Genomic DNA, 16,505 nt, shown 5'->3' on the forward strand with positions numbered 1-16,505 from the left:
GAAACCTACCTTTTGCAGAGTGAAATGCGCTCAAACCTCACTGAGTGCCAATTTTTTCACCTTTAAAATGAGGACAAAAAGAACTATTCCATGGGTTAAGGGGAATAAGAAAATATGTGTAGATTGGCCAGTGCAATGCTTGGCAGTGAGCAGGTCTTGTATTCCGCTGACCACCTGCACCCTCTTCTGCGTTGTCTCAGAAATTCACTATTTCCTTTATTAAAAAAAATTCTTTTCGGCGAAAATTGTGGGGATGCTAATCTTAGGTTTTTGTAGTTTTTATAATCATTCACTGGAAAAAAAACTTTAAGTGACTATAATACGTATTAATGTCTGAGAGTGTTCATTCTAAACCATTTCTCTTTTATATGGATAAATGAAATGCTTTTGTTAGGAAGAACTGTTGAAATATGTTTTTGGCTAAAAATGTTGCAATGCTGTATTTAGAGAAATATTTAGCTAATACAAATAGTTGTATGTTTTCATGTCCATCAACATGACATACAGTGTAAAGGCAGTTACAGTGGAAGCCATTTGTAGAGTATGCATTGTATAATTTCACTCCTGTTTGTATAGCGGACAAGACCTAGTCTGCTTAGAATAGCACCATCAAACAGGTCTGCAATACGTATATCCTGCATGTGAGAAAGACTTGGAGCCATGAGCCACATGCATATTAGAAGTAAGGCTGGCTAGGTTCCAAATAAGTGATTGCTTTTCCTTTTTTTGGACAGTAAGAGAATTTTAAATTAAGGCACTATACTCATTACTTTTCCCTTATGGGCTCTGGTTTGAAACATCTCAGGCAATTAAAAAAAGAGAGAGAAAAGTTTGCTAGTAAGAAATTGACTGTACTGACAGTGTAGGGTATTTTTAGGTTGGAATAACGTCTTCATTACAGTGTGGTTAATGAATCTGAATCTAGTTCATGCCCACTCTATTCAGCTGAGTAATAAATATTTAATAATCCCTGTGTCAATGAACACCAGCGGCTGTAACACTAGAATAACAGGCAGATGGGACTCCAGATTCCCCCACGTTCACACTAGTCAAAAGTAATTTTTAATTCTCTGTCAGGATTAAATAGGTCTGCCAGTGAAGGTAACAGATCTTAGGACATTGAGGAAAGCCATGGTTCTTCTCCCGCACAATTGTGGGCATGATTTCAGGAGATTCAGGGACCCACCGAAGCCCGTCCATGACCTGAACCTGAGAATGCTGCAGCTCTGTAGCAGCTGTAACTTTTGAGAGAAGAGGAGAAGTCCTCTTACCAGCACAGGTAAAACCCTAAGACCGCATTTGCCTGGCATATGTCCCTCATTTAATCTGGAGAAGAGTTAGATAATCTCAATACTTCATGAATGTTGAAGGTTGGAGGAAAAATAATAGCTATTATAAATCATTTCTAGAACAAAAACCAAATGGCTTTATCAATAGTAAGGATTTGTATTTTATGCTGAGAACTTCTGGATTAGAGATATTTATCAGAAGTGTTTTTAGAAATGTGAAAGCCTAAATCAGATAATATTTTACGGTGTGACTTGATTGCTATTCTAAAGACCAATGTGATAACCTTAGCCTAATTACTAAATTCTTCCATAAAACTCTATATTTGCTTTGTTATGATTAATTAACATAGTGGCTTCTGAATCTGGGGAAGCTTACTGAAATGCAAATTTTTAGACCCCATCACAGAGATTTTGATGAAGTAGTTCTTGGGTGGGGTCCAGAAATTTATATTTTTAAGAAGTTATCCTATATTGCTCTTGAGAGCCAGTGGAGGTCAGCTTTCGGGAATCATAGGTTTAGGGGCTAGTTGCAATCTGGTCATCAAGGTAGGTTGGTAAAAATTGTCCATAACTTGCAGCATATAGTAAATACTGTTCTGTAGCAGAGGAAAGGTGGACATCAAGGGAGGATTCAAGGAGAAAGGAGAAAATTAGGGGCTTCCAAGGTCCTGAAGCTTCCACAAGACCGGATTAAGTGGCAGTTACCAAGAAGACCCGCCCAAGATGTCCATCGTTAGGAAGAACGGTGCTTCCAGGAGTGAGCAATCCTAGTGTTTCTGTCAGAGGAAGGGCCAGCTGTGTGTGCTGAACTCAGGCTGATTAACACACTTCCGGAGGAAACGACATCCTTTCCATTGAATATAATGTTTTAAAAACCCCATTGATTTCTTATGCCCTTACAACCCTTTTCAGATTATTACCTGCTGTGAGAGAACTGTTGAGCTCTGTCTTACATTTAGCATAGTAACTTAGTAGGCGTTAAACTATTTTTTAAGACAGACTTCTGAGAATTAGCACTGATTATGCAGTCAAAGAAAAAGTTTCTTTGAGAGCCTTGTCATAATGTACTAATTTTCTTGGACTCTGACCTTGTATTAAGTTGAATGAGCTGTGTTGCTTTCACGTGTTTCAAGCACATGGCCCCCGGCATCCGTGTTCAGGTAGAAGATAGTGAAAGGGCAGAGGAGGAAGCTGCCAGGCAGGCAGAGAACTCAACCACCCGAGATGGCTTCTGATGCAGCCCCCATCTCACAGGGATGCGCGTCACGTCCTCGTCCCTATTCCTTGATTTCCGATGGAGAATAGGTGTCTCACGGGTGAGTGGCTGAGGACACTATTATGAGCAGATCCTTGACCAAATATTCTGGAACTGGGATCCACCAAAAAGCTTATTTTCACCAAATGCATTGTTATAGCAGTTCAGTCATGTCTTTATTTTATAACTTTACTATGAATCAGCTTTATAGGGAAGGTCTGAGTCTCTGCTGCTTTCTGAGCACAGGGAGACAGACTGTGGCAGTAAGATTGCCTGCCCACGCATGATGTTCCCACTTAATCCTCCTGGCTTCTGGTGGCCTCTTGGGGCCACAACTCAGGGGTGTGGATCAGTGGGCTGCAGACTGTCCCTCATCTTTTACATCAAGGACATTCCAAAGTTAGATGGAGTTTCAATTTCCCTGGGACTCCACGTGGTCCACCCTGCTCACCCTCTCCTGAAAAGCACCCGTGTAAAATCCACCCACACTCCTGACCCCCGACATCATGCTCTGCTTTTCCTCTTTTCCCTGCAGAATTTATCACCTTACTCCGCTATGTAAATTTTCTATTGTATTTAGTATTTATTTTCTGTTCGTTCCTTTGCCAACCAGAATGTAAACTCGAGAGCGGGAATCTTTGTTTCTTTCCCTGAAACATCCCGAACACCTGGTACACAGGGAGTGAGTAATTAATCACAATGAATGAATGCTCTTCGTTAAAATCAAACTTTGATTAAGTCCAATTAGAAAGAAATCCACACGGCTGGTTTGGGAACTAGAAGTATACCCTGTAAAAAACTTTTTCTTTTCTCAAATTTTGAAACAAGTAGGTAGAGTGTGAAACCATCCAGGCCTCACCTTGAAAGCCATTTTTAAACTCGGATCCATTCGGTAAGAGCTCTGGAGTGTATTCACTGTAGCCACCGACATAGAACTGACTGAAGACATTGAGACCAACCAGTCTTCCTGGGGCAACGATGGATTTATTTTTATGATCATCTACCTTCAAAAGCCAAAAAATTCAAAACCTATTAAAAAAGAATTAATTCCCCAGGGTGAACGTTAAGATACTCTTTTGTTATTTCCCATTAAATTGGCATGAAAAATTTACAAAGACCTGAATTTTGAAGAAATAAGAAACACTTCACCACTCAATTCTCTGCGTCTCTGCTGGTGTCTGTTACCACGGATGTATTAATATAGCCGTCAGGGTTTTGCATTTCAATGAAAATCACAGTTCCTCAAAGATTAGGAGCTGGCATCCCGCTGGTTTTCCTCCATCTAGCCTTGCCCCCCTCTCTCGTCTATTCTCAGTACAACCACTAGAGTCATTTATCAAAAAATGGAAATTGACCATGGCACCCAACCCCACTTCTTAAATTTCTCGGTAGCTTTCCATAGTCCTCTGGATAAAAATCTAAACTTCTTAGCATGACATCTAAGTCCTTTGATGATACAGACCTTGTCTACTTCTATCCATCTCTTGCTTCCCCCCACCTGAAAGCCACACTGAATTACTTGCATTCCTTAAGCCCACACTGGCCACTGTTCTTTTTCTGAACTCCTGTTTACTTGACGCTGTGCTTAAGTATCACCTTTTTTGGGAAGCATTTCCTGAGCCTCTCCCTCACCTTGTCTGTGTTGGGCATCCCTCTCATTGATTCCCACACCCCTTAATCGCACCCATCCCTCTGGACCTCTGTTGCGTGCGCTAGTCTGTGAACTTCGTGAGGGTGGGCGGCGTGGCCTATTCTCTCTGTCCGTCAGCACAGATCCGACAAGAGAACAGAGCTTGGTAAGGTTGTGGGGCGGGTGAAGGGATGGCTCTTTACCTTTAGCCAGCCCATTTGGAGGAACCTCCCCAGGCGGACTGCGTGGATCCCAAGGCTCCGATCGAGGGGATCGCTACTGACACTTGCTATGCCAGATCCCAGGTTATAACTGTAAACCACGCGGCCGTCTCGCAGACCCACTGCCAGGAAGTCATCTCCGTTGCGCCCTGGAATGAGAAGATGTGGGGGCAGGCTCACTGAGAGGAACTCCGGGAGCCCAGTCAGCTTCGTTTTACTGCCAGGTTCTGCCTTGTAGACCAGTGCATAAGTTGTAACAGACATTTAGCCTGTTGTCGGCACTCTGCTATGTGCGTATCTGGGTATTAGCATTCGCAGCCCCAGAAGCTGTCTGAGTACTAGGAGTTTTTCTTTGAAGCCATAAGGGTTCTGGTCAACCCAGGGAAATGATCGATACCTAAAAATTTGGGATTGAAATCTCCTGTTTGTCTGAATGAGATTCAGTGTGCACTTTACCTAAGGAGAACTTTACAATGGAGTCAAACTGCTTTCGTAGTTAATGAGATTCAAGAGATGGAGAGAACCTAGCTCCAGCTTTGAAGCTCTCACTATGATTTGAGGAGACTATAAGGATTTATTTCTATAGCCGCTCAGGGTGTGTTATCATTGCTCTACTGGAGTAGCTCTTGACCACACCCCATGACTAGTTAAAGGTGATGTTTCTCTTCTCCCTCGCTCTCCGTTGGTTCAGGGCCATCCGTGCAGAACAGTGAGGTCCAGGCCCAGAGCACACAGCATGCAGCTCATATAGATCCAGGGGATAAGGGCAGGTGGCCGGGAGAGAGCCAGCGTCAGGCGCTAGGGGAAGGTCCTGGCAGTAGGTCTGGTGGTGGTAGGAAGGTCGGGATGGTTAATGGTGTAGGTCCTGGCAGGAGGACAGAACACGCAAGGTCAAGGCAAGCTTCTCGAGCTAGGTGGAGGCAAGAGGTCTGTCCCAGGGAAGAGGGACCCAAAGACATCACCCAGTTTCGGAAAGGTGTGTTTGTGGACCTCAATACTGAGGTTTTCAGGTAGAGAGCTGAGCAAGGACTTCTGCTCGGAGGAAGAATATCCGGATGCCACAGAAGTAAGAGGGTTAATCACAGGGCACAAGCAGAAGCGAGTCGCCGGACATGGACAAACTTCATCATGAGTGTGCACAACCTCCCCCTCCTACACTTCTGGGCGGGGGTGGCTTGTCTGCCCCCTTGGCTTCTGTTAGGCTGAGCAAGAAAAGGAGAGCAAGGCCTGCAGAGGTGGGGTTTCTAGAGTGTAGAGAGGTGGACTTCCTAAGGCGCTGGAAAGCGGGAGGCAGAAATATCATTTAGAGATACCTGAACTCCACCTCGGCTTTTCTCGTGGTTCTGCCGTGGCCCTGAGTTGGGTTATTTTTGGAAACTCCCTAGGTGAGTGTCATATGTACCACGGTTGAGAACCACTGTGTGAAGCGTCATGCCGTTGGCTAAGCATGCTGGGAACTTAAGCAAATCTCTATTTCTCTCTGTCTCTGGTAATTTCTTCCCACCTGGAATGCTGCAGCAGGTTAGCTGGGTTGCAAATTTAAAATAGGAAGAACTCCCAGGAGAAAACATAGACTCAGGAAGGCAGTTAAGCAGAAAGGAGAAAACCCCTGAGTAGAGATTGGAGACAGTCTCTCAGGCAGCTGTTTGAGTAAAGACGACACAGGAGAGAGGGCTGGAGAAGGAGAATTGTAAGAGATTTTTTGTGTGCAATGTGAATGGGGATCCTTTTGAGACATTCTAGCGGACAGAGTTGTCTTTCCAATTGTCTGGGCTGCTGGAATGGAGATGGTGTTCTGCGCACTGAACTGGCTATGGGGGAGCAGGTGTATGTGAGCCATACCCTTCCACCTGTCTTGTCGCCGTTCTCCATCCTGAGTCACTGAGAACCTGTAGCATGCCAGAAACAACATTATTCTTTAGGGCCTCACAGCCTGGTTGGGATGAGATGGGAGGTTTGTCTCCATGCCACAGGGAACAGCGGAGAAGAACAGGTGGTGGTCATTCTGATGGGGCGGGGGCGGGGAGGAGCATTAGGAAATTCAAAAGGAGGTGACTTTTGAGTTGTTTTCTTAGCTAACTCATAAAGTGGAAAACAAGATCCACTCGGTGGATGAGGAGAGGGGTCCTTACAGCTGAAGAGGGCTGTTCAAGCAGAGGGAATAACACAACAGAAACCCAGCAGGGGCAGCGAACACGGCATGCTTACAAAATGGCTGGGAGCTGGGGCTGGCTGGCATTTAGTGTCCAGGGCAGAAAGAGCCATATCTTTAAGGGCCCAAACTACTACAATAAATGCTTTAAATATTTTCCTAGAGACTCTCAGGAGCCATGAAAGGATTCTGAATGAGAGAATTTTATTGGATCTGGATTTTAGGAGAATCTCATACAACGTGGAGGGCAGAACACACAGGCAGGTAAGGAATCTGTCTCATTGGAAGGTCATTCAAAGTGACTCAGGAGAGGAAGGAGTCAAGTCTAAATAAATCAAGGCAGTGACAGAGGGGATAGAGAAAAGAAGAGAAATCTGTGTGTGGTTGGAAGGAAATCTTGAAAGGACAGGTCAATTTGGAGTACAGAGTTGAGGAAAAGGGAGGAGTTGAAGGTGATTCAGAGGAATCTGGCTGAAAGAGCCACGCGGAATGGCAGAGTCGGTCCAGGAGATAGGAGCTAGGACGGGGGCAGTCAAGGGAAACAGGCTGACCTCAGCGTACAGACACTCCTGCCCATGGACACATCCCAGGGAGCAGAAGTAGGGACGCAGCAAGGGTGGGGCGAAGGAGCGCCGGGGAGCCTATCAGACCATCCAGCAGCGGGCCGCATCTTCTTTACAAGCCATGGGTCCACTGGGGTTGCTTGCCTTCCCTCTGCCACTCCTTCCACTCTGGACCTTTCCTCAGGGTCACCCCAGTGGTGGGTGATGGAGTAGATAAGAGAAAGAAAAGCAGTTGACACGAGGGCTGGCGCCTGGAAGGTGGACAGTATCTCAGGGACTTGGAATTGCGCCAGCTGGTGTTTTGCAAACCTGGATGTCCGTCGCCATCACTCAGGAGCTTGTCAAAAGTACAGATTTTAGAACCTACCTTATACCACGTGGATGAGAATTGTTGAAGGTAGGTGCTGGAAATATTTTAATGGGCTCCGCATCTGTTTTTTTTAACAAAGCCTGGCTGATATTAATAACTCCAGGAGGGCCAGCGTGTGTGACCTGTGTTGTCACCCACGGCTTCGTGTTCAAAAGGGCTCCATGCTTCGTTTAATGCTCTGCTGTCATATCTTGAAATTCTTTGAACTGTATTTTGAAAGTGAAGTCCATGGGACAATGGAGCTAGAGTGGGAACAGAGGTGACACATACGTGCAATATGCATGTTTGTGGTTTTTTGCCACCCCATTCCCATGTTGGGTTTGTGATATTCCATGAGAATGGAATTCCCACAATGCTGGGAGTCCAGTGAGACTTAAAACAAGCACAAGGTAAGTGTGTTACGTCTAATGACTGAGTAGGTGGGGATGTCGACGACCCCAAGAGGCCATACCTTCCATTTGAACCAGAACTTGCTCAAGCGCAGAAAGGCACTGGTGGTCTAAGAAGCATGAATGACCAGGAGCCCGATCCTTCCTTCCTGACCCCTGTTACTTCCCTGTATAGCTCATTATTTACCCTGAAAGGACGCCAGAGAAGCAAAGAGAAGGAGGGGGAAGCTCATGGTTCCTTTCCTTTCAGTCCTCCCTACCGGCCAGTAAGCCAGAGGTAGAGAGTGTCGACGGAATGTGTGGGGATCAGGAAGTGAAATAAAGACAGCTGACGTCACCATGTGCAGCATCTCCTGCTCTGGTGAGGATGTCCATGTGCCTGTACAAGCTAGGAAATACTCATTGTGTGACTGGGGGACTCCGCATGTGAATTAAATGCTCTTATATTTGCACTTTAAACTGGATAGAAAAATAAATGGTAAAATTCATGCTAATAATTTAATATTTTAATTTTTCTTAACTTTGCCATAAATAGCAAATAAAAGACTATAAAAAATTGAGAGAGCACTGAAGAAAGGAAAATGCTCTTAGTACCTTTAATGGCATTCTTTTCTCTGCTTTTTGAACAAGGGACCCTGCATTCCCATTTCGCAGTGGGCCTCACAAATTTGGTAGCCACCCCTGAGGGCCCTTTGTTACCTTCATAAAACAAACCAGGAAAAAAGGGCAAGATGAAAACTGGGTGGACCTGTGCATCTGAGGCTGTTGGGAGACTGTAGGGGGATGAGACCCTGGGACTTGTGGGGCAGGAGATCCGCCTCCGGGTCTGTGGGGTGATGCTGAGGCACATGCACCTCCAGGGCCACAGAGCTGCTGGGCGGCAGAGACTGCATCTGAAGACGGCCTGGCCTTAGAGCCTGCACCCTCATCCACGGTCTGTGCGGCGGAGAAAGAAGCAAGTGTCTCACTGGAGCTGTGCCACCGCCCTCCACCAGCACCCACTCTCTAAGGCTTATTTCTGAATAATAAGGGGGACAATAGTATCTCATGATTTTCCTAAGGATTATGTGATATTTAAGGTGCAAGTATCAGCACAGTGCCTACCTAGCACATAGTAGGTACTCAATAAATCCTTGTTTTATTCCTTTCCCTTTCAACTATAGTCTGACCTTAGCTTTGTGTATCAGCTTTTCTTCCCCTGTTGCATCAAAGCCTGGGAAGCAGGTATTCCTGGTCCCTGTGCTGGAACACCCATCTGGTCCCAGTTAACCTTTGGGTCAAGGACAGTAGCAGAATTTTTCTTTTTTCTTAAAACTATAACCCTGATTGCTTCAGTGCATTACTCTGATCCAACTAAAAAATTCTGGAGGGTCAATCATGGAGGTGACTTGAAGGTATGGTTTATTAGCACCCATTTGTAGGTCTTATGTTGCTTTCCTGTAATTTATTGTAATGGGAATTTCTTGGCTTAACAGCAGGTAATAATATAAGCACTGACATATTTCAAACAACCACCAATGCTATAGACTAAATGCATTCTCAAAATCAGTGTTCTATTAGATCGTTATTCTAGGAATCTGTTTGAGAAATATGTGGACGATTTGTATTTCTACATTTGTCAGTTCACAAAGCAACAGATGATATTATGCATTTATATCACTATATAGGGATTCTGAGTATTGACACAGTGAGAGTCTTTCATGAAAAGAACGGGAACTAAGCTCACTTGGCCTGCTGAGCACAAACCCACAGTGAATCCTAATGGAACCAGGGTCAGGAGGGAGATCTCAGACAAGGCGAGAAACATGGGTTTGATCTCCCTCAGGAGCTGGCGCCAAGCAGGAAGGCTTTGGAGATGACGCTGTGCAAGTGATAAGAGGGGGAGGAAGGAAACAATAGCAGAGGCCTTGGGATGAACAGGAGTCCGGAGTAAGACGCTCTAGGAAGTGAATAGACACCCTTTAGAACGTACAGAAAAAAACCCCAACTTGGTCTTCCTTTGGCTGGAAAGAAAAGTTGTACCTTAATTCCACAAACACTGTAAAGCAGAGAGCTCTGAAACGGGGTGGTTGTGGCCAGGTGTGTTTAGCATTATGTAACAACCACTCATCGCAGTGGTCAGGGGAAATCTCGTGGTGGGGGCAGATGAGCTGCTGTGGTCAGAATAGCATCTGGCCTCATAAAGGACAGAGAACGGTGACTTAGCCGCAAAGCAGGGACTAAGTGTGTAGCATCTCCCGCTCTGGTGAGGATGAAGAAAGGGATGGTGGTGATGGCAAGGATGACAAAAAATGGAAACAACGTGGAGGATGCCGCCATGGATATTCTGGAAGGAAAGATCAAAGAGGTTGAGACACGGTTGCCAGGCCATTCTCAGCCGTCTCAGATGGTTCTTAGAAGTGTGCCATGCAGTAGGGGTGGATGGTGGGAAGGTAATAGATCTTAAATATATAAAACCTTTGGAGGAAAAATAAAACAAAATGTTTGCCTCACAAGCATGTGATTATAGTTAAGTTCATGCATTTTCTTTCCTAAATTACTTAGAAGGATTTCCTGAATTTTTTGTTTTTAAACCTAAAGGTTTTACTACTTACATCAGTGGTTGTTCAGCCTGGCTGGACCTTGTCAGTCAAACCTAACCTCTGACTTGATTGGTGAGTACAGACAGGAATGGGAGTGTTCTACATAGGAGGAGGAAGGGTATAAAAGGTTTCAGATAGTAGGCCCAGGGGAAATCGTGCAGGTCAGTTTGACCTGAAGGAAAAAGAGAAACAAAAGAAAGAGAGAAAATATGCAGAACTGTGCAGCAACCCTGCCCACCTTATGATTATTGTAATGGAATTCATATGCGAAAAAACCCTGCAAATTAAATAACAGTCATTAGAGGTGTTCTAATTAGCTTCATCCTCAAGGAAGGCCTGGAGAAGAGTAGCTAGGGGTTTGAGCCGAGGATTCGCTAACGAAGTCCTCAGAAAGAAGAAGACTCATGTGTAGAGGGACTGACTCAAGCCTGTGCACTGGAGAGAGTCTCTGGGCGCTCCTGTCCAGCTGCTCTCCCCACTGATTCTGGTCAATCGTTGTATGTTGTAAACCCTGAGGCTGCCCCTGCATGTGCTCTCGTGTGGTCTGCTTGGAAGGACGCCCCAGAAATCGGAACCCCTGGGCTGGGAGGAGGCAGAAGCTCACTGTAGTGCCCTGAGGGAGGGTTCAGAACCCTCTGGAAGGCTGTGCCCTGGGCTGCTCTGAGGGGACGTTGTGGGAATCTAAAACATTCATACAGACCGTGCTGTGAAACCCCTGTTTATTTCCGCACTCACCACTTAATCCAAAGGTGAATAGTGTGACTTTTAACACCGTAGAAACATGATAATTCACATTTGGTTGATCCAACATTCTTTTAATTCCAATAGAAAAAAGGAAACACTTCTGAAATATTTCCTTTAGAATGAAATTTTGATTTATTAGTAGAGAAAGAGTGGACACAATTTGTTATTATTTTTTCAAACTATTCTTCCAATATGGTAAAGTATTACCATGTATTAAATTTAATTTCTCCCCCTAAAAATGATAAGGGACTTGGACCCACAGCGGGAAGAGGAGTCCCAGGTGTTCCGAGGACACGCGGTCTCATCTTGGGCTGTTTGCTAATTTAACTTCTTCTTATCTCCTTCTTTTGAAAAAATGCTAATGATAATACTACTACCTCCAGGACTGCTCTCTAGCAATGACTTAAAGTGTCTTCAAAGATCTTCCCAAATGCATTCAGATGTACTAAGTGACCAGTGGGTTTTTCCTCCCCGACCTTCCTTTCCTGTCTGAGGGAAACAAAAGACATGGAGGGGCCACGGAGATGACGCTCTGACTTTCTGACTTTTCAGTCTGTGAGGCTTGCTTGGCGAACGGCTCCTGATTCCTAGGGGGCGTTCCCTTCTGAAGGAACCGTTCCTTTTGTGTAGACACTTTGTGGTATATTCAACTATAGTTCTATGGCCTGTAAAGCTTACAAATTTCTGAAAGAAGGAAACTGCCTTTTTGTCAAATATTGTCGACATTGTCATACAATGATGGTGACACAGAGACACCAAGATAAGCTCAACTGAGCTTTGGTTGCCTGTCCAAATGGCTATGGGAGGGTATATTCAGATTTTACAAAGAAAGCCAAATTAGATATGGATGAAGAGATAAATAAGTGTGAATGATTTTAGGAAAATAACAGGAGAAACTTATGGAATTAGAATCAATGGTAAAGTGACGCAACAGAAAAATACATCTAGGTTAATATGTGAGAAGTAAGACCCCAAAGAATGGAAGTCTCACCTACCAGAAGAAAACGTATGGAGCGGTGTAGGATTCTGGACACCTGAGCCATCTTTACTCCGTATTCAGCAACAGTCTCTGCCTTCGCAGCTGCTAAACGAAAATTGAGATGCCTGGAGATTTTGAATGAACTCTTACGGAGCATACAGCCTCTGTTTATCTTAAGATCTGTGTCGCTTCTAATCATAGTGGCAAACTTTTAGCTTCCTGTTGGGTTGATATGACCATTAAGCTATGGACAGCCCAGGGCTTTGAAAGCATCAGAACCACACACAGCTGAGGCCACGATGCTTCTTCATTAGCCAGGTGTATGATGGAGACCACATAGTGTCTACCTCAGGGGAGTAAAATGTGGGCAATGTAGACCCAGTACCGTTTGTGGCCAAATCAAGAAGGGGTCCTGAATTCAGCCGTGCTAGTGGAAGGCAGTGGGGTGAGGGTGGTGGCACCGACAAATGCAATGCCCGCTCAGAGCGCGGGAAAAGGCCATCAAACGTGATAGAAATTCCTGGGCTTACATATGGCCCATATTTTTCTATCTCTTGAACAAAAGGAGTTGAGACTAGAAAAAGCGGAAAGTCTGGCTGTCTCTTGCTGTCTGCTGTGAGAGATGAGACCGTGAAAATGAGGGCAGCAAGCACTTGTTTGTGGGTAAACTTGAATTTCCATAAAATAAAACCACGTGTGCTTCCCCGCTGTGTCAAACACACGGTGTAGACGTGGGCTCTTGGTAGATGGATTTGCACTCGGCCCCTCCTCCTCTTTTGTCCTCTGAAAGTTCTTCGAGAGACCAAGTTTACCCCCATTGCCTTCGCTTAAATGGGCACTCCTCTCCGTGCAAATTAAAAAACGGCGGGCGGGGTTTGCAAGGATCTACATCTTTTTATTTTAAACCTTGTTTGAGCACTGGTCAAATGTGACAATTTTCACGTATTTCTCAGTCGGTAAAGTGAATTGGCTTAACTTCCTTTTGGACTATCTTAAGAACTCAAATTATATAATAACGTAGACAACTTGGACGTTACAGTCCAGAATATTTAATTTCAGGAAAACTAAGATTTCATAGTTTGAAGTTGTCAGGAAGAAACTCTCATGATTTCGAGTCACTCTGATGTGCTTACAGAAGAAAAGAACGAACGCTTTTTGTTGTAAAAAAATACTGACTGTGCGCGGACGCTGTCAGTTCTGGTCGTACGTAACCGCCTCCCGCCGTGGAGTTGGGGGATGTGCGGCACTGAGGACGTGAACACAGCCTGCTCGCTCATGCCAGGCCTCTTCCTTCCTCCCGATCTGCACAAGGCTCTGTGAAGAGCAGGCTGAGCTGATTGGTTTCTGCAAAATGCCCTCTTCATTTTTCTTTTTCTGTCCTGTAGATGACAGTCATTGCATTTTTCCAGAAAAACATCAAGCAATATTTATGTGCTCTTCTTTCTGTTACACTTAATAAATAAGGCTTCAAGTAAATGAGAAACTGTTTGGCATGAAATTTGAGGTAACCTTTCATAATTACCGCAGCAGAGAACCTGCGTGCTGGAGACTGACAGAAAGCTACGCACATAAAGCACTTAGGCACATAGATAAATATCCGGGAAGTTCTATATGGATTTTTTTCTGAAAAATTCTGTCACTGTATTATACCTTTTTAATACGGGCTGTTGAGATTTTACCTTACATTTCAGTGATGTGAACACTGATATGTGGTGCCCCCTCCACCCTAAAGGTCCTGACTTCTTCACTGCAATCCAGACCCATCCATGCCTGCGCTGTGTCTGTGGCTAGCCAGGATAGCCTCTGTCTAGAGTCTTTCCGTCAGTGACAGAATCAATATGCCTGTAATTATTGATTTCTCACGCAGGATCCACCAGATGAATGATGCAATTGGGGATACGAAAGACATTGAAGGCAAGGTTTGTCTGAAAGGAATTTAAGATTAACCTTGCTGAGGGATGAGATTACGATTAGGAAACCACTGCTGTTCTGATGTTTTTGATTTATGAAAATGGTAACTTTGTATGATTCAAAGTAGCGATTGTAAATGACAAGACAGTACATATGGGGGCTGGCTCCGTGGCCGAGTGTTTAAGTTCATGTGCTCCGCTGCGGTGGCCCAGGGTTCGGATCCTGGGCACGGACATGGCACCGCTCATCAGGCCACGTTGAGGCGACGTCCCACATCCCACAACTAGAAGGACCTGCAACTAAGATACACAACTGTATACAGGGGGGTTTGCGGTGATAAAGCAGGAAAAAAAAAAAAGTACATAATTAGGCACTAAATTATGGGCTATAAACTACAGGTTCCATACAGGCTTTGTGTAGACAGGATACAGGGAGACCTGAATTCGTCAGGGGACATTGCTGGGTGGGCAGCATTGGAAGAGGAGAAGAGAACCGGGCAGGCCTTCAGGCAAGAGGGAGCTGTGGAGGGGCGTGAATGGGGGTGATGGGTCCCAGATGAGTGAGCTGGCTGCTCAGAGAGACTGCTGAGCTGGGGATTGGCTGGGCCCAGGCTGGGAGGGAATGCAACTGGGAGGCAGCGGGCTGCTGCAGCACTAACGGGAGAGGATTGGTCGAAAAGAAAGGGAAAGGATGAGAAACACACTAAGGGGAACAAATTCTCTAACTGTTGTAGCTGGGTGCGGCTTCTGCCTTCTGAATTCCATCTTTTCTATCACTTACATACTTCTTTTCATTCAATGATGTCTAGTTCCGGATATTAGATGCTGTGTGTAGCAGACCTGGTCTCTCCTCCGGTTCAGCACTGTTAGTTAACAAAATGTAAGTGCCTATCTTGTGCCTCTCTAAATCGATCGTAAGATTTAGTGTAACAGAGACCATGGGTTTTTGTATTCATTCTTTCAAAAACTGTCATGAGTGTCTATATATGACGGCCACTGTTGATATAAAAAAGAAAAGCCACGGTTCTGGTTCTCAAAGAGGTCCAGACAAACAGTTATAATAAAATGTGATAATTGTTACTGGCAAATTGCAGTGAGACTAATTCTTAAATTTTCCTGGACATGTTAAAAACTTCAAAGAAGAATGATCTTTTGAGCTGAGGCTTACTGGCTAGAAGTGTTCTGGAGGCTCAGGAAGATGGAACAGCCTGTGCAAAGGCACAGAAGTGGAGGACTCAGTGATGTGATACAGAATGTACGCATGTGCTACTATTGTTGAGTCAGGGTGAAATGGAGGAAAAAGGGATTGTGCAAATGGGCAGGGGCTGGATAAACGTCTGTGCAAATGATGCAGAGCATCTTAGGTGGCATGTTGTGATGAAGCATGCTGATTAGGCACGTTGTGTTTGGACTTGTAGCCAAGAGGAGGATGGAGGGGAAGAGGTGTGACTGGGTGCGAAACTGGACAGGAGGCTGTGGCAATTGCAACCATCTGTGACAGATAAGCTGGGAGCAATGAGGAGAAGAAAGAACACAGAAGGAGAAAATACCAAAAGTAACTGGGAATGAAATGGACAGACCTTGATGTTTGATTGAACGTGGGGGATAAAAGGGAGAGAAGACAGGACCTTGTCTGTCTTGTTCATAACTGTATCTCCAGCATCTCAAAGAATGCCTCATTCAGGTTCCAGTAAATATTTGCCAAAACGAATGAAAGGGAGAAATCCAGAGGACTCCTGGGTTTCCGGCTGAAGCAGAACGTTTATGCCAGGTGCCAACCGAAGGGATGCAGAAGAGGGAGACGACATGTTCACCTGTGGACCACTGTGGGACGCACACGTGGTTTCTAGAAGAGTCAAACTATAAGCCACACATTGTAAGGAGTGAGGGGTAGAAAAGGAAGAAGAGATGATGAAGGAAATGCCCAGTATGACTGCAGGAGATGAGAAGAGGATTAGGTCAGGTCAAAATCACAAGTCAAGAGAGACATTTTTGAGCTGCAATGTTTGCCAAGGGAATTTGTTTAGAGTTCAAAGAGAATGAAGTCGGGCAAAATCAGTGCTCAGCTTTGGGGGTCTCAGGGAAGAGTACAGTAAGTGTTGGGGAATGACAGTCGCTCGCCTTTTTTTGTGGCCATGGCAGAAATGAGAGGTAGGCTTATATTTTAGGTTGTTATATCCACTCTGTGGCCTTGTGCATCTTAGCAGCAACAACCAGTATGCAGGTCAGAGACTGATGTTACCCAACAGCAAGAAAAACACCTAAATGTGGGGATTCCACTGCTCACAACACTGACTTGGATCATAGTTTCTTTTACAGAATAGATAATTGCAAATTGTGCGGTTAATATTAATCACAATAATATGTTTTAAAGGAATATGTATCTCTTTAATTAATAAGTTTATGCTACACAAATTGATG

The 16,505-nt window shown here is 44.8% G+C and overlaps 1 protein-coding gene across 1 annotated transcript in view; it reads right to left on the reverse strand.

The window, feature by feature from the left end:
- The window catches only part of LOC111769165 (protein eyes shut homolog), a 1,017,614-nt gene that overhangs the window by 57,729 nt on the left and 943,380 nt on the right, over positions 1-16,505 (reverse strand). Inside the window, exons 27-28 of the mRNA XM_070244139.1 lie at positions 4,378-4,544; positions 3,404-3,548 (exon numbers count right to left, since the gene is read on the reverse strand). Coding sequence (XP_070100240.1) covers positions 3,404-3,548; positions 4,378-4,544 — 312 coding nt within the window. The remainder of the gene's footprint in view (positions 1-3,403; positions 3,549-4,377; positions 4,545-16,505) is intronic.

The sequence above is a fragment of the Equus caballus genome, chromosome 20 (genome assembly GCF_041296265.1).
Source record: "Equus caballus isolate H_3958 breed thoroughbred chromosome 20, TB-T2T, whole genome shotgun sequence".
NCBI lineage: Eukaryota > Metazoa > Chordata > Mammalia > Perissodactyla > Equidae > Equus > Equus caballus.